At 46.3% G+C, this 27,630-nt stretch overlaps 1 protein-coding gene across 1 annotated transcript in view; it reads left to right on the forward strand.

Annotated features, from left to right (window-relative positions):
- Positions 1–27,630, forward strand: part of GALNTL6 (polypeptide N-acetylgalactosaminyltransferase like 6) — a 2,999,321-nt gene that overhangs the window by 2,872,660 nt on the left and 99,031 nt on the right. Inside the window, exon 11 of the mRNA XM_069631416.1 lies at positions 26,017–26,238. Coding sequence (XP_069487517.1) covers positions 26,017–26,238 — 222 coding nt within the window. The remainder of the gene's footprint in view (positions 1–26,016; positions 26,239–27,630) is intronic.

Genomic DNA, 27,630 nt, shown 5'->3' on the forward strand with positions numbered 1-27,630 from the left:
GGGGCTCTGCTGACATGGGGACATCAGGGACAGGGTTGCCTCGCAGAGGGGTACTGTCCTGGTGGAGGGCCATGCAGGGCAGGACGTCTGCCTGCTACAAAGTGTCAGTGCAGTGCTGCAAGAAAGACATGACAGGCAGGGAGTTGGTATTGACTGATGAGCGGGAAACTTCTCATTCCTTTTATTACATGGTCACCCACATGAGACTTAAGCACAAGCCCTTTGCAGGGACTCATTACATCATACAGGGGGAGGACACCACACTCCTCTTTTTCGATAAAAAACAAAGACAAATATCACTGGACATCAAGGAATCAACAGCAATGACCAGTAATGCATGACCACTTGGGAATCATTGGTTGGAACAAATAATCACAGACACTTGGACTCAGGCAGTTATAAACATAACAGATATAGTGAGCATTATGTACATGTTGGGGGTGAGTGTCAGGGTTGGTGGACTGCTGGTGGCATGTTGGTAGTTCTACCACATATTAAGAAAGCCCTTATTAACCTGCGGTGAGTGGAACTTCCAACACCGACCAACACCATTGTCAGCTACTGGCACCATATAGAGCATGCCAGCCATGTGCAGGAGCACAGCTTCTCATGAACATTTTAGCTGGGACCACTTTGAGCATATACATGAAATGCAGGCACAGAGCATCACAAATGCATGTTACTGGGTCCATTGAGCACTTGCGGAGTTGCTGGAAACCATTTTGTAGCTGCACAAGCATCAGTTCAGAACAGTCAAACCCACAGTTCAGGGGCCGGCAAAGACGCACCTTACATGCTTTCCCTCCTTGGTGGGAGCTAACCTTATTTTTTGTGGTGCTGCCGCTGGCTTTGTGCTCTCTCTCCAGGACGTGGCAGAGGCCGCTCAGCTTCTTCCCAACCTTCCTTCATCTCGCACCGGTCTGCAACACAGCAGCAGGGGACCTTCTACTCTTCCCTGGCGGGCGACTGATGGCCCGCAGGGGTTCCTCTTCCACATTGTCATTGTTATGCCTAGACCTCAAAGGCACAGGAGTCCAGGCACATCATTGCTGGGGGCACCCGGTTGTCACCTTCGGAAAGAGATGCACCCTTACAGCCCATGGTTACACAGACTCACCATGGCATGGGGGCACGCAAGCCATTACAACAAACAGCGCCGGAGTTGCCTAGCAGGGGCACCAGCATACAGTTGCAGAGTTGCCCAGCAGGGGGCCACTAACAAGGGGACATCAGGGACAACGTTGCCTCACAGGCGGGCACTGTCATTGTCGAGAAAGACCCAGCAGGCAGGGAGTCCATTGGTATTGACTGATGAGTGGGAAATCGCTGATCCCTTTTATTTGCATGGACAGATGGTCACCCACATGCCTCTTAAGAACCAGCTGTTAGCAGGGACTTGCTATTATTTAAAGGGGAGCACACCACAGTGATGACAATTTTAGATTTTGGTGTTTAAAAAATTCCGCTCTCATATAAGAAATCATTTTTTAATGTAATTACCAATGATGCTCTAGTTTATACAAGAATTATGAGACTCCAGTTATTTTCTGTGATGTGACCTCTGATGTCGATGCATACGCAAATTAGGGCACCTGGGTTTTGACACACAGAACCTTTGAATCCGCAAGCCAGACTGGGAAAGAAATCTAGGTGGCAGGTGCCCTGTATGCATTTTGCAACAGTGCAGTTTTATTGTTCATGCATGCAGGTGGGGAGGAGTGTTTTTCTTATATGAGGTCGCCATGGCTGCCATAATGCCAGCATGGAAGGGCATCTGAAATGCTTCCCAGAACTGGCCCTTTAGCAGCACCCTATTTAAGGGAAAAGCTCCCTGCCGCCGTGCTGGCCACGGTTTATACTTCAAATTCTATGAGGGCGGAACCACATTTGTTTTCCACCCGGGGAGCTGCCAGGGCTAAAGCCGCCACTGAGTCAGCATCACAGCCCTTTTCGAAGGCGTGTGCTTATCTTGAGGACTATAACTTGGGCTGACTAGCCAACAGCATCCTGTAGAGCAGCCAGTTTAGAGTAATACTGTGGAATTAGCATCTGCACCTGCAGGACGAAGGAGGTGGCGTGGTAACAGCCAGTGAGATCGGAATAGGAGCTGTATTACCTCATCTAATACTTCCCTATCCCAACATCTGCTTTGAGGTACACGCCTCAAAAGTCAGGGCCGGCCCTAGCAATTGTGGTGCCAAGTGCGGGAAATTAATTGCGGGTCCCTGTAATTTGCATTTGATGACATCACAGGAAATGACATCACTCAAACCTGACCTTGGAAGGATGAAACTTGAGGGGATTGCAACCCGTGGCCAACCGTTTAAACATAGATCTCAGCAGTAGGCGTAATTACCCCATGGCTAATATTGCTTCATGCATATTGATTTATGGCACACTGAGTAGTACTCCTGCCTCTTTACCCCAACGCACACACATAGAAATGTGCTGTTTTTATGGTACACAAGATTCAATGACATAGTATAGCAGGGCATATCAAAGAGTTTCACTCATTCTCCTGAGGGGGTGGGCAGTACTCTGGGTGGCCCATGCCACTTTGGGGACTGTAGCAAAATAGGAACAAAGTTAATAATGTCTCTGCTGAAGATAGTCCTCAATACTACAAGGGATTACATTACTTGTCCAGGATCAGACATTGTGGTTTAACAGTGAAGCTGGGATTTAAACAGACACTACAGTTCAGGCACATGAACATATGCCTTCTAAACTCCCCTTGTTCCAAATATTTACATTTTGGTTTTCAAGACCTACAATAACACTGTTTTATAGAGCAGCACTTTCAAGTGATCCATGAGTGTGAGGACGTGTAAAAATAGTCCACCAAGACCTGTTAATGTTCGGAATTCTCTGACTTGCAGTTTTTTAGCAAAATTTCAAATGGGTAGAAAAAAAATGAATCCAAAAGGGAAAAAATAGGACCGGGTGACCTCATGTGTGACAGGAAAGTTGGGAAATCTGATAGTTTACAATACACATCTGAAATGAAGGCAACCTTACAATATGTACATTCTTTGAGAAACATGTTCAGCCAAAAGAACATTGTTTTAGATTAATAATCCACATGCTGCCCACAAAACTAGAAGTCACAGAATGCAAACTAATACAAGCCTGAACCAACACTACTTAAAATCACTTTAAGACTTACCGGAAACATTTTCGTAAAGTCACTGCATACATATAAGCTCTTTCACAAACATCCAGAGGGCTGTTGTGTATGGTGTTAAGAACATTTGTCAACTAAGACAGAGAAGTACCGTTTTTTTATGTCAATCACAGGAATCTTGACTAACATTTGGGAGCTTTTTTATCCTTTTTCATATGTTTGGGCATTTGGCATTGATGGGAACCGTACTGGCTAGCTAAGAATCTGTGAGTGGTCTTTCGGATGGAAAAGGTCCTACCCATCATTGCCAAACACAAAAGAAAAGAGCACTCCAAAAGGGACTAAGAAGAAAGGAGTAATTGCTCTACTGGAAGTCCTTTTATGACCTGCAATAGTCGCAGGTCGTTAAAGCGCTGCCAGCACCCCTTTCCAGGACACTCTGTGGACAAGGTAGTTGGGCTGTGCAAAGATGTTAGAATGTTGTCAGCCATGTCGCTGCACCTCCTCTTTGCCATAGACAGCCTTGGCTGCATTGGCAATCCGAGCCTGAATGCAGGAGGAACAGAGCTGCCGCTATAAGACTCTGTGACGGTCACGATAGACGAGACCCCAGCGCTGGTGAATCTCAGAGGCTGACCCTCTTTCCTCTGGGTAGAGAGAGGGTCAGCCTCTGTGCAGGGTCCCATGAGCACGATGCCAAGTGAAGCTGCACATGGTGCACTTGCCCAGCGCCAGCCATGAAGACAGTGGCCCTCATTATGACCCTGGCGGAGGACCATGGTGCAATTTGCACCATGGTCCATGGCGCAGAGCTGCCAACTCCGCCATGGGGGTTGGCGGACTTACCGCCCCATTCCGACCTTGGCGGGGCGGTAAGTCCCCAATCCCCATTTACCCTTCCCCATTCCCATTTTTGCCCCATAGGGTATAATGGGAGTGGGGAAGGCGTTAATTACGCCACCGTAAATTACGGTGGCTTAATTAACAACAGGTCCCGTAGCGCCATGGATTTTTCCGCCCGGAAAAACCAGGCGAAAAAACCACCATGGCGCTACGGGAACTCGTAGTATGGCGGAAAGGTACGCCATGCATTACGCTGGCGTAAAACCCTTTCCGCCAGGGTCGTAATGAGGGCCAGTAACCCATTTCAAGCTTTTATTTTAGTCCTGCTCCAGCTATAAGAAGGTATACAACCCCAGTAACTCACAATCCGAAGAATTAATGTTTTTAAAATGTGGAAACTCTCCTGCTGTCCCTGATGAGCAAGTGGCCTCAGTGTGGATGGATAAGGATTTGCCTGATGAGCATGTTTCTTGAGGCGTGGTGAAAATGTATCCACTTCAAGCCCTGGACAGAGGATCGCTCAATGCTGGAGCACAGGTGAGGTGGACAAGCAATGTTTGTTGCTTTCCATGTAATTTCAACTGCAGTGATTACTTCAAAGTCATTGGGCCTCATTACGAGTCTGGCGGTAACCGCGGCGGTAAAACCACCTAGTTACCGCCAGACTCGTATTACCATTCCGCCTCCGTGACTCCTGGAAATACCAGGGCATTACGACCCTGTTATCCTGGGAATCCCGGAGGCGGAATGGTGTAAATCCCCATTCCCATTGAGTCCCATAGGACTCAATGGGAATGGGGAAGTGGAAACACCGGCACCATCTCGTGATGGTGCTGGTGTTTCCACGTCCGCCTGCAGGCGGGAGCTGTTCAACCCTCCAGGTCAGACCTGGCGGGAAGATCACCTCCCGCCTGCAGGACTCGGGATCGGGCGGTCCGGAATTAACAGTGGCGGCGGGTTTACCGCCACTGTTAATTCCGGACCGCCCGACCTGTAATGAGGCCCATTTACTTCTAAGTAATTACTTCAAAAGTTAACTTTGCTTTTGTTTTTTTTTGTTTTTTGGGGATAGGGGGGCCCATGCTTTGCCCTTCACTACTTCCCTTACACTAACCCTACCACTCACCCTACCACACACCCTTTTTACCCCTTACCCCATTTCTACATGTGTTTCTTTGAAGTGATTTTGAAGTAATTATTTTGAAGTAATTACTGTCGTGGAAACAACGGGATACCGTATGTTGGGAGTGAGTTCTCTGCTGAGTGCCATTGCAACACTTTGCTTCCATTCCAAGTATACAGTTGGAACAAGGTCCTCTCGGGACCACTGCTGAGCGAGGGGTACCAGTGAAGGAGAAAGTAGTGCACCACAGATGGAGTTGCAATTATGAGCACAGAATGGGGAACTGCTCCAGTTCTGGTTTCTGAGAAGAAACACATTCGTAATATTGTGGTGCTCCTTTAGGCAGCATATTTTGGAGCAGCTAAAGACTCACAGTTCGTTAACACACAACAGTGGTTGATTCACAGTAACAGATGAGGAGCTGACATGGGCACTTCCCCGCAGACACTGCTTCATGTGTGCAATATAGCACAGTTTCTTGATGAATGGCCAAGTGTAGCCATCTTGCATTGGGAAGGAAAGGAGCATGACCATGCCAGATCTGTACGAGGGTTCACTGCAAACGTTTCACTCCTCATTTGATTACTGATTGGCTGCGGGTGACTCAGCGCAGCCATCATGTTCTAAAGATGACTGAGCTATCTGACCACAAGTCCCAGCTTTTGCTAGACTCAAGTAGCAGAAGTCTGAACAGCGCTTGAGAGCGATGCATAGATCATTTTATGCACAAAGACAGCTTCCTATCAAATTTGTATGGGCCTCATTCCGAGTACGGCGCTAACCAATGGCGCTATTAACGCCTTGGTTGACGCCGTACCCGGACCGGCAGCGCCTTGGTGGATGGCGGAATTACCGCCCCATTCCAAGGTTGGCGGGGCGGTAATTCCCCAATCCCCATTTACCCTTCCCCATTCCCATTCTTGCCCCATAGGGCATAATGGGAGTGGGGAAGGCGTCAATTACGCCACCGTAAATTACGGTGGCGTAATTTACATCAAGGTCCCTTAGCGCCATGGTTTTTAACACCTGCTAAAAGCAGGTGTTAAAACCACCATGGCGCAAAGGGAACTCGGAGTATGGCGGTAAGGGATTACCGCCACCGCTCTCGTTAGCGGTGGCCGCTATCCCTTACCGCCATGCTCGGAATGAGGCCCTATGTCTTCCTATTTCTGCTGACATTCTGGCTGACTGCATGTGGGTACATGTATTTGAACTGTTGATTTTCTCCTCGGACACGAGAGTCCCAGTTGATGGAGCTGCACCCACACAGGGTACGAGAGGGGAGAGACCGTGGGAAGGTCAGTGTTTCCTAGCGCTAAACACGGAGTATTGTTTTCTCAGGAGGAAAAAAAAAAGACTGTGGGCCTCATTACGACCCAGGCGGTAAGGGGTTTACGGCAGCGTAAACAGCGCCGACCCTTACCGCCTGATTACGAGGTCCCTTAGCGCCATGGTGCTTTTAACACCTGCTTTTAGCAGGTGTTAAAATCCATGGCGCTAAGGGACCATGGAGTAAATTACGCCACCGTAATTTACGGTGGCGTAATTAACGCCTTCCCCACTCCCATTATGCCCTATGGGGCAAAAATGGGAATAGGGAAGGGTAAATGGGGATTGGGGACTTACCGCCCCGCCAAGGTCGGAATGGGGCGGTAAATCCGCCAACCACCATGGCGTAAACGTAGTTTACGCCATGGTGGTAAAGTCACGGCCCAGGTGGTAACTTACCGCCTGGGTCGTAATGAGGCCCTGTGTGATTTACCAGCTTTACTGTATATAGGTTTTGCTTAAGGACACATCTCTCAACTTTTGGCAATTTTGAAATTTAACATCAGGTGTGGATAACACTGCTGGGAATTGCTCTATTACCAACATACTGTTCGTCTACATGATCTTAAAGTTCGTAGAGTATCATTATCAGTGAAATCGACACTCTGCGTTGCCACATTTTGGAGCTGCAATCAAGGGCATACACTGTGGTCACCTATTTGGTCTGCTCTTGTTGCTGAAGATCTAATGGATCTTTTGTCATGTTTCCACAAAGTACTCAGAGCCTGTAGTAGTCTGTAATCTGGTCAATAATGGATACAAATATTGCCTTGGAAATCATGAACTGGGGATTATGTACCACCCTGACCCTTCCTCTGAATACAGCTCTATACTGCCTGTATGCAGAACTTACTCCCACAGGATATAATATGAAGCAGTTTGTGAGGCCGTTAGCAGCTGATAGTGACAATGTAATGTCACAGGATTGCTGGCCTGATTTAAAAAAAACTAAAAAAATAAATAAAAAAAACTGTTTAAACATGGGAAAGTCCCATTGAAAAGATTTGTGTAAATTAGGCCCTATGTGTCCAGGTGTTTTCTCTGACTGAGGAGGGCTTGGCATTCACATGATTCTGTGTAATGTTCCCTTCTATGTGGCCTAGTTTCCGAGCCAGGCACTTGAGAGGGCTGCATAGAGTATGTTCTTTGTTATATGGGCTTTTTAGTCATTAAAGACAGCATAATATCAACTGGAAAGGTCAAACAAGCCTTCTAGACTGTCATGTTTTCAAGCCCAGTCATGTGTTGTCAATCATAGGGATGGGTTCTGGTAGAAACTAAAGCATACGCAGTATGACTCACCATGCCAAGGAAGTGTCTTCCGGGAAACACTATTTGGTGGCATTAGGAGCCATCGACAGATTTGGTTTCCCAGGTTCACCATTCCCAAATATTTGAATGGTTCCTGCCATTGTAGTAATGTAAGACTGTCCTCAGACCATGGATCTGGAGGCATTTATCATGAGGAGGAGCACTTACCAAGCACATCCACTATTCGTACAGGGGTAGGCCACTATTTCCTATTACAGAAGACACATGCATCGGATTCCAGCTTGGCAATAGTCATCCTCCAGGCTAATAATCACACTTGAACCTGAAAACTGGAAATTGGTGCGATGCCCAAATGGCTGGCTTGCTATATAATGGTTGTCACATGTTTGAGAGACAACTTCATTTTTGGAAAGCTGCTAAAATTAAACCACAGTACGGATGGGCTTTGTCTACAAGACACTGTTCCACACTGTTTACCCTGCTACTGTGCACTCAGTTTCTTATTCTGTTTGTTAACTACACCAGATCTACTTTTTATGACAGGCCCAGTACCTGTTTTGCCAAGTCCAAACGGGTTCAGGACCATATAAGCTGGAGGGTTTGTGCTCACACAGAAAGATGATTCATGAGGCCAGCACTTCTCAAACAGTAGGACTTGAGTAACAGAATTCCAAGCCATCCTGAACTGGGCATGTGGAAAAAGTCACTATATTTCATACCCGACAATCTGTATGGGAGGACAGGTATTTAGGACCCCCCTCCCCACATTGCCCACCTACGTTAGGCTCATGACTCATCTGCAGCCCCCCATGCACCTGGGCCCGTGAAGCAGGGTGGCTGTGAATCGACACGTGAGGCTGCACGGCTCGCCTTGTAGCATAACATAGACACCATCTTGTAATATACCTAGACTCCATTTTGAGTATACTGAACCCAGGCCTCAGTAGAACAGTCTGCGTGCAGAAGCTGCAGCTCATCCCCCACTTGACTGCGTACAGAGAGTCCTGCACTTCCCCCAGCCTCCTCCCCATGGCAGATCCGCTGAAGGCCCGTTCTCATGAGCAACTAGATGCAAACAAGTAACAGAACAAGCACTGTATCATTTTACCTTCCACAGTAAATCATTGCCCTGGAGGTGACCAGACTTTTTGTTGGGGTCTGGGGAAGAACAAAGTCGTCCCTATCAAGTACACCCTGACCATGCGCCTAACCCCAGCGCTTGTGATGTATGGTGCTCATGACCCTCCACCCTATTCCCCCAGATAAAGCGTTGAACATGAATGTTAAACTCCTGAGTCGCCCAGTCTTATCCATGCTGCTAAGATGTTTGCTAAAAGGTTTTAAAACCCATAATGCCACTTACTCGTATTAAAGCGCTATGACCCCCGCCCACCCCAGGACACCTTCGTGTTATGATGCCTGACGTATGGACACTCGAGAATCCACCTCGTACTGACCAATGTTTGCTGCTATTGTAAAAAGAGTAAAGAAAAAGCAATATATAAAATATTTGTCTATGATGTGATAGAAAATGTTGTAATGCATGTGCGCCACCTAAGGCACTGAGCCATTTTTACTCTAATCAAAATGTTAGTTTAACACGTTGTTTCCTTGCTCCCGTGTATGTAACCCCGCCTGACTATAAGCTTAAATATTGCATTTTATCACTGAACTCCATGCATTGACCAACCTGGTACTACCTCACACTTTTGTATGTTCGCCTTCCTCATGAGCTCCAAGCATCAGACTGGCTAACGTTATGTAATGTAAGTGCCAACGTAAAACTTCCACTTTATGGACCTAATAAATGTGAGCACATGGGAATGGTAGAAAGGTGCAATTTATCTAATACCCTCCCCAGCTCTACCAACCCTACTCTCTAATAGTATTTGTGCAGCCCAGTAAATAGAGACTTGCATAAAGTTACAAGGCCATCTCCCCCTCCTCCCACCAAGGTTTGCTGGTGTTAAAACAGTACAGCTTCACCCACCCCCCCACATTCCTGCTGGACCCGCATCAAGTATTTACGTCCCCCATGTCAGAGGCCGGCATAAAATCACTGTGTACTGTCATGGCCATGCCAAGTGAATTACGAGCCACCCGGTCCCAAATCCCACCGCCTTTCAGGTGCCAGCTATGTGCCCCCACTGACCCAATGGTATTTAGTTCACCCCAAGCTTAAGGGACCATGAAGACAGTTATTCACCCTTGTACTAACATCCCATTGAACCATCATTTACTACATCTAACATTATAGAATGATAAAGGTAGTCTGACCTGTGCCCCCTGATATGACACTTTGACACATAATACTGGACCCTTTGTTAATGCCAACTTTATGGTGATGTATGAAGGAAGCCTTGTATTGCATACTGTTTTCCTGTGTCCCCACCCTGGTATTAGATTGATGGGTTAAAGGTTTTACATAACAACATGATATAGACCAGTGTGATGAATGTGTATGAATGGCCACAAAGTCAAGGTTTTAGCACCAAAGTGGTGTATCTCCGTAGGCATCCTGCGCCCTGGAACTCCACCCCGATGAGCCCAGCTGACCAAAGCACTCTGTGATGCCACCACGTGGATCCCGCCAATCATGGAGCACCGTGCATATAGCTAACATAGTAGCTAGTCGTCGCCATCCAATCCCCAAGACTATGTGGCCCCTATAGCTTAGCTCATGCATGACGTGTATTTGTAATATAAATGAATGTCTTTGCTATTGTCAGACAGAGCGCTCTTGGAGTTTGTAGAGTCCTTTGCATGCCCTATATCGATTTAGATAAAAGACTTTTACTTTCAACCACACTTGGTCTTGGTCTCATTCCATCCTGGGGTGTGTCCATTATTGCCTCTCATTAAAGGGGGATAACTGCCTTATTCGGGGACGGTCACTTCCAAGTGGTGACCCCTTAGACGTGATTCGTCTTTTTGTCCCCTTTTGGCATGAGAAGTCCCCGGCCATAGTGGAGACGCATGGCGCACCCCCTCAAGAGAGCTGCCCGCCTACGGAAACTGGTACGCTTAGACGTGCGCACGCAGTAGTGCAAAAGGGTACAGGTCCCGCTCCATAAAACCCTTAGTACCGCTCGCCGGAGCCAGGGGCGGCCATTGAGTGTGAGGCAGCGCTGTCTGGACGGACCGGGTCCAGAGAGTCTCAGATGAAGACGGGCACGTGAGTATTAAGTGCGAGTGACAATAAAAGGAGTGGGATATAGACAAGAGTGTACAAGGTCAAGCAAGGTAGAAAGGGGTTCTCTTAGGGGTAAAGTGACTGGTGCTTTAATACTTTTTTCTTTCTCTGCATATGGCCGTTAGGATGACAAGGAGAAAAAAAAGGAAGATGGGAACCTAGCTCTGTAAGGGGTTAGACGGCGGCGCTGCATAGTGCTATCTTGACTAGTGCTGGGAATAAGTGAAATAATGGAGAATAGAAATAAAGGTTTCTGAGAAGTAAGAGACACGGTGTATAGATTAGAAAACGCTTTTTTCTTTTTTCTCATCCTGGAGGAAATTATATTAGGGAATATTATACAAACTTTAAGGGTTGCAGGGAAAAACTGGGTAAGGTAAAGAGGGTCTTTCACAGAAAATCATACAGCAAGGAAGGGGACTGTTTTTGTTATGTGTTATAAGCTGAATGTTTGTTGGACGTCTGTCATGTATTGAAAATGTTATGTGTCTTTTTGAAACTACAATGCAATGCTAAATGTTGAATTAATTGCAACAAGGTTTTTGTGAACATTGGTCATTGTAAGTGTGACTTGGTAAGATTTAGTGCCGAGGCTTGTTCACAGAAATACATTAATATTTAAGAACTGTTATTACTAGACGCACACACGTAGGGTACCCCAATACTCATAGATAACACAGGAGGGGGGACAACGAGAGAATAAGATTGGAGCAGAAACACCCCTGGCCCATATTTGCAAAAATTTACCAGGCTATGCAGAACGAACAACCAAGTACCATGACCAATGGGTCACGGATTTGAAGGGGGAAGGGTTACCCCAGGTATGGCCCCTGGGAGGGTTGTTTGATAAAAGCGTGTTGGACATGGTGACAACATGCTTGTTCATAAAGTACAAAGGAAAACGATTTCAAAATAGAAGAGAGATACTAGATGTATGGAGAATATTTGAGGAAGTGCCCCCAATCAAAAGAAAAGAAATAGCGCAAGAGCACACTACCTCTCCCCTGGCAGCAGAAGAGGGTGAAAGGGAGGGGACAGGGAAAGAAGGATCAATAGAGGTAACACGGTTGTATCCCCTCCTGAATAAGCCAGTGCCCGCTGAGGGGTATAGTGATCCCGTGTATGTGTCCATACCTACTTCCGCAGTTGTCCCACGGCCCACTGCACCACCACCATATGATTGCCCCAGAACTAGTGGGCAGGTAAGTACTCCTACAGTAGATATTGAAAAACTACCAGAAGACCTAGAGTCGCGACTCTCAATGGCCCGGAGTGAGCTATAAAGAATACGAAATATAGGTGAACAAAGTGGGTCAAGCATGACAAGAACAGAGCAAACACCAAGGGCACACACACTTGACAGGTCCTCTGAGGAAGGGTGGAAAAAGGGGGAAATACTATTCTGAACACAGGAAGAGCCAACTAGAATAATAGAATTGGAACCACACACGCCCAGAGGAAGCACAGGGGAGGGGGGAATGGCCACTGGAGGAGTGGAAGGGTTGTGGTGTGACACAGAGAAAGATGAGCTGGAAGCGGGAAGACTGGGGGTAGCAAGAGGGGGAATGTCGAAAAGGACAGGCTGGATGAAACACCTCTGGGGAAGGCCATGGAAGAAGAGTGGACTGGGAGATTGAGGAATAGAATGGGAAGAATGGCAACGTTGGGGAGAAAAGGGCCAAATGTGAGTATTGAGAAAGGAATAAAGAACAAACTGCAGCTTCCTCTGATACACAGAGGGGGCGGGTGGCCAAACTACATACCCTGGGCCCAGATGGATAAGGCTAACTTAGTGAAATTATAGCCCCCGCTGTCGGGAGGAGCAAGTAAGTGGATATAAGCATTCGAGAAACACACAGCGGGAGTCCAATTAGCAGTGGGTGATGTCAAAAGTTTGTTGGTATCAGCAGTGGGTGACCAAGCAGACAGGGACTGGGCAAAGGCTGGCTTCCCGGGAATAACATTAAATTGTGACAGCCATGATGGAGCTTTCATCAATACAGTGCGTGCAAGGACACGGGACGCTTTGAGAGACACATTCCCAGACACACCTGATTTACAGTCAATAATTCAGTGTACCATGAATGATGGGGAAGATGCTATGGACTTCATTTTACGGGTACAGGAGATGTGGAGAGCAGAAACGGGTACGGCCTGGGATCAATCAGCATCCCTATTTTACTTTATAATAAAGAGAGGGCTCCCAAAAGAGGTTCAGAAAGCACTCGCCAAAATAGCAGGGATTGAAGCGAAGGGCTGGCCAGAAATTCAAAGTATAACAGTACACCATTGCAGAAGGATCAAAGAAAGGGAGAAGGAGATAGCACAGAGAAGGCTGGCAGACAAGGCAACATTAATACAAACGAAGGTCGCCGCAGCTGTAGCAGCCCTCCCCACAGATAGGGAATCAGGGGAGGAGGAGGGATCGGTAGTGATACAAGGAAGGATGGCAGCAAATTGGGCTGGCAATGGGCAGTCACAGTGGAATGGACAGGAGCAGTATGGAGGACCGCAGTGGCAAGTGTGGAGCATCCGGGGATGAAGACGTGGGTACAGAGGGCACAGAGGGGGTGATCCATGGTATGGAGGAAATGGCGGTTATGGGGACAGGGACCTTGGGGAGGACAAGGAAATTGTTGGAACTGTGGGAGGTGGGGACACTTCTCACAAGAATGTAGAAGCAGGCCAACTAATAATTATCAAGATGAACAGAATTATGGTCACCCCCACCCGGGGACCCCATACGGGCTACCGATGAGAGGGGGCAAGGACAACAGAATCAAAGGTGTCCGGAGGAACGCAGGGAGCAACCACATAATGTCCAACAGCACCCACAATGCCGCAAATACATGCCATACACACAGGGTAACCCCTTTGCCACAACAGCAAATGGTGCACCTGCACCGTATGGAGGAGTAGCTGTGGTATCAGGAAATGTTTTCAGCCAAGGGGGGACTACGAGACACCCAGCATAGGACAGCCCACAGAGAGCACTTCCGTGTCCAGTACTATCGACGACCCTCAATGCATCAGAGGAACCATTGATAGGGGCGGAGATAGGGAACATACAATTCATTTTTATGGTGGATTTGGGAGCCAAAAAATCATGCCTACATGAAGGCAGGTTTCCACAAACTAATCGTAAATTGGAGACGCAAGGGTTCTCTGGGGCGGTGGTCGAAGTTCCTTACACAGAAGATTTGGATGTAACAGTGAGGGGTAAAACAGTAAAAGCTCCCCTGCTGTATTATGAACAATCACTGATCAACTTGCTAGGGAGAGACCTCCTCAGCAAGCTCAACATCACTAGTTCCTTTACAAAAAGGGGGATAGTATGCTCAACACCCAGGGTTTGCCCTATGCGAGTGATGATGGTAGTGCACACACAAGCAACAGCGTCAGAAGTGCGCGGCATACCCGTGGACACAGATATGTTCATCCAGGGGTTAAAAACATTGACACGGGTGGTTCCAGAATTGAAGCGCCAGGGGTGGAGGGTACCTGCAGAATTTGTTTTCCGCCCCATAGCATGACCATAGATAGTGCTGGGAACAGTGATGTCTTTAGACTTACATGCAGTACAGGTCTCAGCACAAAGAATAGCTGTCATTGCAATGGACATACATGGCTGCGAGTGGCGCACAGTGTTGTGCATCAATGCCGACATTGCACTGCGAGATTTATCAGACGAAGACCTCTTCACAGACTCAGATAGTGATGTAGAAATAATAATGGAAATAGTAATCCCATGTGACATTATGATATAGACAAGACAGGTACCAGTGCAGCTGATGGCAGTGGTAGGTGCGCCACCACCATATTTTGAAAGTGACATGAAAGCAGTGCCAGTTGACCTGCGAACAACAGGCCCACATGATGGGGGACTGCTACATGAAGTGACACCAGTTAAGATAAAACTCAAACAGGGCGCGTTATTGCCCAGAGTAAAACAGTCCCGAGAAACGGAAGAAGGGATAAAAGAAATGATCACCACACTGTTAGCACAGGGAATAATAGTACCATCAAATTCACCATGCAATACCTGTATCTACCCAATCAAGAAAGCAAAAGGAGGGGCATGGAGGATGATCCAAGACCTAAGCCCACTCAATGACGTTATACAAAAAGAGTTTCCACTGGTCCTCAAACCTGCATCAATACTATGCAGCATCCCAAAAGATGCATCCTGTTTCACAGTGATCGATTTAAAAAATGCATTCTTCTCAGTACCACTAGCGGTAGAGTCCCGATATGTGAAAGCATTTACACTGGGAGGAAAAAGGTTTGAGCATTGCAGACTGCCCCAGGGGTACTATGAAAGCCCAAGCATATTCAACAGAATTTTACACGAAGACCTGAGGAGGAGTGCAGGAAAGATTCTATTGCACTCTTGACACTGTTGGCCCATAAAAGTTACAAGGTGGATAAAGGAAAATTACAATATTGTCAACAAGAAGTGTTGTACCTGGGACAACCAATTTCCAAAGACGCTAAGAGAATCGTACCAGACAGAGTGGCTGCCATTAGAGCAGTAAGCAGGCCAAAAACAGTGAAGTAAATGCAGAAATTTCTCGGCATGTGTAACTACTGCCGAGCATGGATATTAGATCATGCAGCATACACAAGGCCATTACTGCAGGGCCTCAAAGAAGCTCAAAGAGAAAACACAGAAATACAATGGTCAGCAGAACTGGATGATGCCTTCACATCACTTAAAGAGGTAATTTCAAGTGTGCCAGTACTTGCGAACCCAGACTATAAGCGCGAGTTTTATCTGTTCTCGCATTGCAAAGGGGCACTCATGACAGCAGTACTGACACAAAAAACATCTTTGGGACACAAGCCACTGGCCTATTACAGTGGAACACTAGATGCAGTAATGCAAGGACACTTCACTTGCAAGCAATATCTCGCAGCCGCAGTGTTCGCAATTGAGAAAAGTGCAACAATAGTAATGGGATGTTCTGTGACATTGCTCGTGGAGCATTTTCTACATTAGCTATATTGGAAAGATCAAAAAGCACACTCACAACGCAGAGAGACACAGCATATGAAATAATTCTATCCAGTGCAAACATACACACAGTGAGATGCAAAACTGTGAACCCTTCAAGATTCGTCACAGAAACATGCACAGTGGAAGACATGCAAGTGCACAACTGTGCAACTTATAGAGGTGAGGAGGGAGACACACCCATAGTAAGTGAAAACGCACTGGCTGAAGGGGAAATATTCTTCATAGATGGGTCAGCATCAATTAATTCACAGACAGGAGAAAAACATGTGGGAATAGCTGTTGTGAGGTTTGAGGAAGATGAATACAAAGTGCTAGTACAACAGCGCCTACCCGCCCATTACTCAGCCCAAGCTGCAGAACTGGTAGGACTCATTGAAGCATTACATGCCGCAAAGGGGTGTGCAGTTACAATCTACACAGACTCAGCTTACATGACTAATACAGTACACGGGGGATTGGCCAGATGGGCAAGGAGAGGGTTCCACAGAGCAGATGTGTCACCTGTACAACACGCGGAGCTTCTCAAGGAACTAATAGAGGCATTACAAGACCCCACCGTGGTAGCTATAGTTAAGTGCCAGACCCATACAAACAATACTGATGTTATCTCCTTGGGAAACGTGGCAGCAGACGCTGCTGCCAAAGAAGCGTCTTACTTAAGAAAAGAAAGAACAGGTGAGTACTACATGATACAAAAACATGTAGAGGAGGACCTCCCAGATGGCTATAATGCCATGCCCGTATCACAAATATTGGAGCTGCAAGATGGGGCAACAGTAGGGGAAAAGGAGTTGTGGGAAAAAAGGGGGTGTAGCCAGTCATCAACAGACCTCCTATGGCGTCAGAACAGCACAGGTAAAGTTGTGATGCCCATCAAACTATTAGAAATAGCATTCCAACAACTACATTTTCCAGCCCACAATGCGAAGCAACATATCGCTGCAGAAATACAAGAGAATTGGTTTGTCCCAGGATTGCAGGAACAACTTTCAAAAATGGCAATGGAGTGTACGACATGCCAAATATATAATTCAGGAATGACACTGAGAACATTGCGAGGAACAATACCCAAACCAACAGGCCCCTTCAGAGAGCTGCATATTGATTATGCAGATATGGGAGAGAGGTGCAATGGGTCATGTTACATGATAGTAGTGGTTTTTCAGTTTTTACAATGGGTTGAGGCAGGGCCATGTGCACATCCGGATGCCAAGTGCGCTGCAAAATTCTTAGTATGGAAAGTATTCCTGCGCTCTGGAATTTGTGACGTAATTCGCTCCGATAACGGCACACACTTTGTCAATGATCTCTTCAAAGAAGTAACTGCTCTGCTAGGCAAAAACACAAACTCTGCTCTATTCATCACCCACAAAGTAACGGCATGGTTGAGAAGATCAACGGCCTCCTTAAAGGGAGGTTGTCGAAATTGTGTTTTTCACTTGAGAAAAACTGAGTGCACTGTTTGCCCTTGGCTTTGTTCGAGCTGAGAAATCAGCCCAGCAAGGACCACCATTTGCCTCCCCACGAAATTGTGACAGGAAGGTGCATGCACACAGCAAACTCTCCACTCCGCAGACATTCAGACGCCCACAGAAGCGCCACTGTATTGGGCAAAGAGTTTAATGAGTACACAAAAAAGCTCACAAAAGCGGCTCGTATGATAGCAAAACAGCTAGCGCCTCCGTTCAAAAATGAGGAAGGAAACAAGGCCATAACCCCCACAGAAGGTAACCCAAAAGGGCATCTAATGCCAGGAGACATGGTGTATGTAAGGAGTTTCATGCGTAGGTGGAATGCTCCAAGGTTTCATGGCCCCTACGAAGGTGTGTATTGCACACCGACGGCAGTTAGAGTGAAGGACCTGTGATATTGGATGCATTTAACAGACGTACGAAAAGACTATGATAATGTCACACAGGGCCAGAATGAAGGTGTGAAAGAGAAGGAAAAAGAGACACAATAAGTGAAGAACAAAGAAGCAACTCCCTCCTACCATTAGACAGTGGTGTAACTTAAACCGAAATAACTGAGTAAAATAAATGAGTAACTTTTAAAGTATACATAATTTTGATAATGCAATACAAAGTTCTCTCTCTCTCTCTCTTTCTCTCTCTCTGTCTCTGACTAAAATGTTGAAGTAAAAATAATATATATATATTTTGTGAATGCTTAATGCACTCTTATGTTTCAATATATAGTAGAAACCATGGCAACAGACGGGCCGCCCGCAACGAATAGTGTTAGGGCAGACAGGAATGGGAATGTAAATTTTGATTTGCATAGATACTTGTTTGAGTGTGGTCTGTTTGTATGCGCTATCATATTTTTTACACTAATGTTTGGACTAGTTTTATAATGGGCTGTCACATTTATATCTATCAATATAAATGAGGGGGGAGGGAATGGAACCAACATGGGGAATGGAACCAACACGGTCAAAGAAGGAGCCTATCTAATATGGGACGGCTTTCAGCTCATATGAGGATATGACACTCACCCTGATCATGCACAGCACCCAAATTACAATAGCAATAAGCTGACCCCACGTCCCACTTCCCCACACAATGCCTCTGAATATAGTGTCTATGGTTAAAATGATTGTAATCCTTCTGTTTTATCATGGTTATATGATACAACTGCCACCCCTGCCACGCCAACAGTCAATCCATCCGTACAATATGAATCTCCCACTAGTATACAGGAATAAAATGCAGAAATGACTGAAAGGTTCTTGGCCCTATATGATGAGTGGGAAAAGGGGGCGGGTGAACAGAGCACAACATTACAAGTAGCAAGGAATGCGAGAGGGTAGCTCAAGAGCAACAGAAGGAGGAGGGAGGTCGTGAAGAGAAAATATGACGAGTATTCCAGCCTGGGGCTGGACACAATAGAAGACCCTAGACACCCACATCAATCAAATAAGTGGTATGCACATAATAGTTCCACAGCAAAGCAAGACAAACAACAAGAGCTGCTACGTATGCTCCCTGATTCCCCACGCTTTAGGCACACCTAAGTTACTACTGCCTCAGGAATTACCTCTTGCAGATGCCCAGTGTCTCCTTCATCTCACCCTACGTAGAATAAAGAACACCTTCCAGGCACACACCATATCTTTTGAAATGCGGCAAAACTAGAAGACATGCTACTCGAGACCCAAAGGAGTGATATGTTTAAAAGAACCGTTCTTAGTGATTAAAGGAACATTATTTTCAGAAAATAAGTAGAAAGAGGAAGTAATAACATGCGAAGCAGAAGTGCTATATGGATTGCCAGCAGAGAAATTGCAATGGGTCGAGAAAACATGCGTGCCAGTGCGGACCGAGCACATTACACAATTAACCTGGAAACCCTTCAAATTACAAAAAGAAATCACATATGAACTATGCTTTGTTGGCGAGGGGAAAAACAACATGGGCACAAATAAGAACTGTAACAAAACGCTCATTATCCCAGACATGAAGAAAGGGGCAGCTGCCCTTATGGATACTTACTGGGTGTGTGGTAAACAGGCATACTTGCACCGCCCACAATATTGGAGGGGCACATGTTCTTTGGCGATGCTGCACTCCGCCCTGATGGTGGTCCCAGAGAGTCATATCGAAGGAGGAGAAGGACTGCAAGCCACCCATCGTCCAGAACATTCACAACCAACAGAAGAACCGCCAATGTATGTCCTGTCCGCAGACAACGTACAAGGTGCGATATCAAGAAAGCGGAGATCATCCAACTACATATCCAAAGCCTCCACAGAACTGTTGCACAAATTCCTGACAGGTTCTGGCTATTCAACTCTGCTGAAACATTCTTTGCCTCCCTCGTGCCTAGTATCCAGGCACAAGCCAATGCAAAGTGGCTGCAAATAACGCAATGGGAGCTGATCCAATTGGCCAATGGCACTGAAGAAGTGTTCAATGTGATCAAGGTGGAGCTAAGGGCCCTATGGCTAATGACTATGCAGAACAGGTATGTCCTAAACCTGTTAACAGCGATGGATGGAGGTGTTTGCCGAAAAATCAGGAGCGCGTGCTGCACATTTGTGCCTTCTGCGGATGTGGACAATGGAACACTATCACACGTTATCGCGGCAGTGCACAATTTGGGGGAGCGGATGAAGAAGGAAGGTGGAGTTCACCCGAGCTCTTGGTTCGACAACATTTTTTCATGGGTACCATCCTGGCTAGGAATGACTGTCAAAATGCTGATACCCATTATCGTATTTTTCCTTCCTGATTTTTTGTGTGTGCCAGCTAGCTCTTCGGTGCTGCGCAAACGCAGTTCCGAACGGTGTAATGATGATGGTGACAATGGGCAACACTAGAGGAGCAGACCCAAATAATGCAGTAGGCACAAGTATAAACAGGTGAAGATCCTAAACCCAAATATAGAATGGTGGTATTATACTATGACAGGGACATAGTGGACAGGTTATTCCACACAACAGTAAAAGAACCCCTGGAACGAGAATGCTTTAAGGAGGTATGGGTAGGCCTGGAAGAGGATGGGGGATGCATATACATGACCTGCACACCAGATGAGTATGCTAGGGTGGAAGAGAGTCTCTGAGGGGTTTGTGGAGCCTGGATGCCAATCAAGGGGACACCAGCATGGGACGAAGCAGTAGCTGATTAAAAAGAACGCCAGAGGTTGGATGAGTTACAATATTTGTTACTTAAGTAACGAAAGGGGGGAAATGTATGGGAGGACAGGTCTTTAGGACCCCCCCACATTGCCCAACCACGTGAGGCTCATGACTCGTTGGCAGCGCCCAATGCACCTGGGCCCGGGAAGCAGGGTGGCTGCGGATCGACACGTGAGGCTGCACGACTCGCCTTGTAGCATAACATAGACACCATCTTGTAATATACCTAGACTCCATTTTGAGTATACTGAACCCTTGTAGAACAGTCTGCGTGCAGAAGCTGCAGCTCATTCCCCACTTGACCACGCACAGAGAGTCCTGCCCTTCCCCCAGCCTCCTTCCCATGGCAGATCCGCTGAAGGCCCATTCTCATGAGCAACTAGATGCAAACAAGTAACATAACAAACACTGCATCATTTACATTCCGCAGTACATCATTGCCCTGGAGGTGACCAGACTTTTTGTTGGGGTCTGGGGAAGAACAAAGTCGTCCCTATAAAGTATACCCTGACTCTGCGCCTAAAACCCATAATGCCAGTTACTCGTATTAAAGCGATATGACCCCCGCCCAACCGAACACACCTTCGTGTTATGGTGCCTAAGGTATGGACACTCGATAATCTGCCTCGTACTGACCAATGTTTGCTGCTATTGTAAAAAGAGGAACGAAAAAGCAATATATAAAATGTTTGTGTATGATGTGATGGAAAATGTTGTAATGCATATCAGCCACCTAAAGCACTGTGTCAGTTTTACTGTAATCAAAATGTTAGTTTAACACGTTATTTCCTTGCTCCCGAGTATGTAACCCCGCCTGACTATAAGTTTAAATGTTGCATTTTATCACTGAACTCCATGCATTGACCAACCTGGTACTACCTCACGCTTTTGTATGTTCGCCTTCCTCATGAGCTCCAAGCATCATACTGACTAACGTTATGTAATGTAAGGGCCAACGTAAAACTTCCACTTTATGGACCTAATAAATGTGAGTAAATGGGAACGGTAGAAAGGTGCAATTTATCTAATACCCTCCCCAGCCCTAGCAACCCGTCCTCTCTAATAGTATTTGTGCAGCCCAGTAAATAGAGACTCACATAAAGTTACAAGGCCATCTCCGCCTCCTCCCACCAAGGCCCCCCTGGGTTTGCTGGTGTTAAAACAGTACAGCTTCACGCCCCCACATTCCTGCTGGAACCACATCAAGTATTTACCTTCCCCATGTCAGAGGCCGGCATAAAATCACTGTGTACTGCCATGGCCAGGCCAAGTGAATTACGATCCACCCGGTCCCAAATCCCGCTGCCTTTGAGGTGCCAGCTATGTGCCCCCACTGACCCAATGGTATTTTAGTTCACCCCAAGCTTAATGGACAATGAAGACAGTTATTTGCCCTTGTACTAAAATCCCATAGAATCATCATTTACTTCATCTAACAGGATAGAACGATAAAGGTAGTCTGACCCGTGCCCCCTGATAAGACACCTGGACCCTTTGTTAATGCCAACTTTATGGTGATGTATGAAGAAAGCCTTGTATTGCATACTGTTTTCCTGTGTCCCCACCCTGGTATTAGATTGATGGGTTAAAGGTTTTACATAACAACATGATATAGACGAGTGTGATGAATGTGGATGAATGGCCACAAGGGCAAGGTTTTAGCACCAAAGTGGTGTATCAACGTAGACAGCCTGCGCCCTGGAACTCCACCCCGATGAACCCAGCTGACCCAAGTGCTCCGGGATGCCACCACGTGGATCCCCGCCAATCATGGAGCACCACGCATATAGCTAACATAGTAGCTAGTCGTCGCCATCCAATCCCCAAGACTATGTGGCCCCTATAGCTTAGGAACAAAACATGCACAGACTGTTGCCAGTCGGTAACCCTGTACTGCACTCCTAGTGGGAATGATATCCCAATTAGTGATTAAGCCTGACTGAAACCAAAGCACTTCCAGATGGGAGTAGTTGTTCAGCAAGGCAAATTTTCAACAATTTCAAAGAAAAGCGATCAGCTTAATCAAGTCTTTAAAGTACTGAAGTGTTAAAGTGGTTCACCTGCTATATCCAGCTCTATCTCGCTGTAGGCCCCCAGTCAACAAACAATCCGGCTGGGAGCAAACACAGTTTTGTGCATGTTTTGTTCCTCAGTGTTCTGAATCTCGAGTGGCCTCGAGCTTCTCCCTGCTGCACCTGAAGCATTACATAGCTACATTACATACAATACGTAAGACTTTTTGGGTCAATTTACTTTGAATTACTTTGGGCCTCATTACACGGAAGGCGGTAATGGTTAACGGCCACTGTTAACGGTAACGGTGACCGTTAACCATTACCGCCTTACTACGAGGTCCCTTAGCGGGTTGGTGCTTTAACGCCTGCTTTTTGCAGGCGTTAAAAACCAACCCGCTAAGGGACCTCGGAGCTAATTACGGCACCGCAAAATTGCGGTGCCGTAATTAGCGCCTTCCCCATTCCCATAGAGCCCTATGGGGCAGAAATGGGAATGGGGAAGGGCAATGGCGGAAGGGGGATTTACCGCCCCACCAACCTTGGAATGGGGCGGTAAATCCCCTTTCCGCCAAGGCGGTGCCGGTATTTTACCGGCATGAGCCATGGCGCTAATAGCGCCATGGCTCACCGCCTTCCGTGTAATGAGGCCCTCTAAATTATAAATTATAACTAGTAGTGCCTCCCACCTACTCTCTTTTTTTCCCTATACCTTAGCTCATGCATGACGTGTATTTGTAATATAAATGACTGTCTTTGCTATTGTCGGACAGAGCGCTCTCGGAGTCTGCAGAGTCCTTTGCATGCCCTATAGCGATTTAGATAAAAGACTTTTACTTTCAACCGCACTTGGTCTTGGTCTCATTCCCTCCTGGGGTGTGTCCTTTATTTCCTCTCATTAAAGGGGGATAACTGCCTTATTGGTGAACGCTCACCTCCAAATCCCTCAACTAAGATCTAATCTTAAGGTGGGGCGTGTTTATTCTTTCTGCATATAATAAGCACCTTCAGCAGATTGGGTGGGCTCCATCCAGACAGTTAGCCAGTTGGTAGTGGTAGTGGTAGTTGAGGCGAGGTTGCTTGTAGCTGGTCTTCTCTCCTAACGGCTTCTTATCATTTTAAGGGTTCTGCTTCAGGCTTTGCCTGAGGATCGTGCAATGTATAACCCACATGTAGAATTTATTTTGAATGTGTTACATATACACACTATATACTTAAACCTCAGTGAGTTGGGTGTGTGGTGCGTTTCTCATAAACCTTTATTGGTTCCAATTCTCTCATTCTGAAGTAGAAGACAGGATCATCTCTATGTGTGAGAACAAATGGCCGAATGGGCCCTCTCCAGCCGTCTTCAGGGACCAGGTCTAAACTCTTTGGGCATTGGTTAAAGTTGTGGTCTAATCCACTCTCAGTCTGCATGTCAAGCTGCCATTGCTATGTAGACATTCGAAGACTTAGAGTTATCAGATCTTTCCAGGGGCTCAGTGCAGCCACACATAGATAATGCTTCAGACATGGATTTAGGACCATCACAGTTATTGAAACATACATTGTCAAGTTCTTGAGGCAAGGCAAGTGTTTCCCTTCTCCCTCAGCGGGCTTCAGTTGGTGACGTCATATTCATAGTGAATGCAAGTCATGTAAGGTAGAACTTAGTTGGGCCAATATGTTAACCCTTAAGACAGGAGCTATACTATGTATGGACCTGTTTATCAGGATTCAGCCCAACAGCTGGGTCTAGACTGTAACCCTTATAGCTCTTCTTAGGTTGTGTGCATTCCCCAAGTCTGGGACCAAATTTTCCTTTTTGTTGTGGAGAAAGATTCTTCACAGGGGATATATCTATATATATATTAAAGAGAGTTTGGGCTTCACGGGCAGTATTAATGACGCAAAGATGAGTACATCCGATTTGGTTCTGTCAAGCCTTAGAAGCCTGGCAATGATTTATATTTTTCAGATACTGGATCCTTCTATATTTTTCAGATACTGGATCCTTCTATGTGCCGTCTGTTTCCTAAAGTGTTCTGCTTCCCTAGGGTGCAGATTAGCATTACATCAAGATGAGCATAGCCGATTATTGGACAGGAACTATTGTGATGTTTGAAGAGCAAAGAATTGAGCAGTGACATGTCCTAGGTCAAGGTTAATATTGCGTGTGCAGTTGCAGTTTTGAGAGAAGGCCTATTCAGTGCATGTGTTATCTCAAAGTTATTCAGTAATGGGATGATTACTGGGTCATGGATGACAGATAAGGAGCTGAGGTGAGTTGGCTGTGGGATTTTGTTTTGTCGTTTTATCACAGGCCATCCATTGATGTCTTTAGTATTCCTCAAAAATAATTTCTGTGGTGAGGAGCAGCTGCATTGAGGTAATGCCCTGATAACTTACCAGTAATCTTCAATGCTCCTAGTCGTATACTTCCTCGTTGCAGTGATTTTTTACCCACCTCACCATCCCAACAATAGGACTAGAAGGGCCCATTATTGGCATGGTTAATCCTAACTGTAGGATTGTGAGATAATAGGGGTTTTATTCTGATGGGACCGTGGGGAAGTGACCAAAAATTGAAAAATAAAATCATTTGAATCGGATTCCTGTAATAGAGACATAGAGACTAATTCATTGACTTTTTTAGTGGTGCAAAGTGTATTTCTAGTGGTTTAAAGTGTATTTTTGCACTGCAAAAGTACTCTTTGCACCATGAATTATGCCCATTTAGTGCAATGCAAAAAGTACTTTTGCAGTGCAAAGTGACTTTGCACTACGAAAATACACTTTGCACTGCTCTGTGAATCAGGGTGTTTGTTGGCAGTGAAAAGTCACTTTGTACCAGTGCAAAGTCACTTTGCACTGAGCAAAGAATTACCTGAATAAGGCTCATCATATGTTGAAGGTGAGTAGGACTAGGAGTAATGAAGATTACTGGAAAGTAATCAGGGCATTTGCTCGTGTTGGTTGACTTGACCGCATTTGGGATGGTCAATTCAACCATGGTTCGCTGCATTATTACTCCCAATGTGTGTGTGTGCGTAGACATAGGTCATACTAGTACTCAATGAATTAATGTGCACATGAATGGTTTGAGGTCTCTGTGTGTTTCTATAGACAAATGGTCAGTCTGGTAGTACATGAGCTCACTGAAAACGTTAAGATCATAACTGTCAGAGGAGAGGGCGATCGTTCCATAGCAGGCAGGTACCGCGCTTTGTGTTTGTCTCCAAGTAATAGCAATGCTGCTGATGAATGTATATTTAATGAATCCCGAATGACCCATTATTGCGAGACACCTTCCCTTTCATAAACTAAATGGAGTCATCCATCGCGCAGGGTCGCCCTGCTTGCAGCAGTTGCTCACAGTGAATGCTTAATGTGCAACCTAGATACAGCCGCCCCCCCCCTTGTTTGGTACAACCTGCACGAACATGGTGTCCTAAACGGCGCATCTTTTCTGTGCACAGAATCTGAAACGTGTGGCCGAGACGTGGATGGATGAATACGCAGAGTACATTTACCAGAGGAGGCCCGAGTACAGGCACCTCTCGACGGGAGACCTCTCCGCCCAGAAAGAACTGCGCAAGCACCTGAAGTGCAAAGACTTTAAATGGTACATGACTGAAGTGGCTTGGGATGTACCCAAATACTACCCTCCAGTGGAGCCTCCACCGGCGGCATGGGGAGAGGTAAGCGACGCATGCGCTCTTCGGATCCCATTGCATTAAACACTAGTCGGTTCAGGCTGCTTTACCCATTTGTCAGCGTGACGCTAGGTGAAAACGGTTTGCAATGTGCCTGTGTGAAATGTAACCGTGACCTATTGCTACACTTCCATTAATTTCCTACGCTTCCAATAATTGTGACCGTATCCAATGTTCACAACTAGGCAGACTGCAGAACGTTTATATTAGGCGCATTTTGCTGCGTACTCGTCCTCTTCAAAATGAAAGAGTGTTTCTTAAGCATTGAATAATCAAGCAAAGTGCTTCCCATATGTACATAGCCTGGTATATGGCACGGAAAATCTAAATGAGTAAAATGAACAATGAACATGTCCTAAGCAGTTAGCACAATGCTTAGGGAACACACACACCGCCTGTAGAAGAGACATGCTTGTCAATGCCGTAGAACTGTTATGTAAACATTCCAATGCTTAGCAAGTTCCGAGAACTGGGACAGCTCGTCCAGTTCCAGTTTTCACCCTTTTTCTTTGCCGAGTACTTATCGCTTCCTTACATTTCGTTTATGTTTTTTAGTTGTGTTTTTTGTACCATAGATGTTTTAATGAATGACCTATTTTTAAATTCCATTATTTCCTTAATTTTCAGAGCTCCCCCTTGCTAATTTACACACCACCTCCCGAAGTTGCACACATTGACAAATGGGTTGTTTGGACTCTTCCAAGCAGTGCATGGTGTTGTTTAGCAGAGTAGTTAAACACAATGGGCCTCATTACGAGTATGGAGGTAGCTATGCCGGTAGCCAGGCCGCTTTTAGTGGCATGGCTACCCCCATACCGGGTACTAGGTCTGGGTCCCGCAAAAGGGAACTTACTGGCCCATTCTGACCTTAGAGGACCCGGTAAATTCCTTTTGCGGGACCCGGACCCGGTACCTCCCCATTCCCATTTGAGCCCCCACAGGGCTCAATGGGAATGGGGAGGATGCTAACAACGGGCCCGTTAATGACGGGCCCGTTGTTACCATCCTGGTCTGCTAGTGGATCCCGCTAAGGACGCCTGGTCTGACCAGGTGTTCCAGAGCAGGACCCGCTGCAGACCTCGTGATAGGGCGGCCTGGAATGAATGGTGACGGTCCCTTACCGGCACCGTTAATTCCGCGGCCGCCTAACTCCTAATGAGGCCCAATGAGTGGAAAGCAGTAGAGTGTGTTGCTCCCTCTGAACAAAGCAAGGCCCTTGTGATGACATTTGCCACCGGAAAATGTTACTACTAAGTGTGCTCCCTTGTACAGTGCTCTGTTGCTTTACAAATCCCATACATAGTGACATTGCTAATGTTTGATGAATGGACGAAAGCAAGACCCTCATCCGCCAGAGCCTCCCACCCAGGCACAAAT

This window comes from Ambystoma mexicanum, chromosome 6q (genome assembly GCF_040938575.1).
Source record: "Ambystoma mexicanum isolate Mex_15411 chromosome 6q, UKY_AmexF1_1, whole genome shotgun sequence".
NCBI lineage: Eukaryota > Metazoa > Chordata > Amphibia > Caudata > Ambystomatidae > Ambystoma > Ambystoma mexicanum.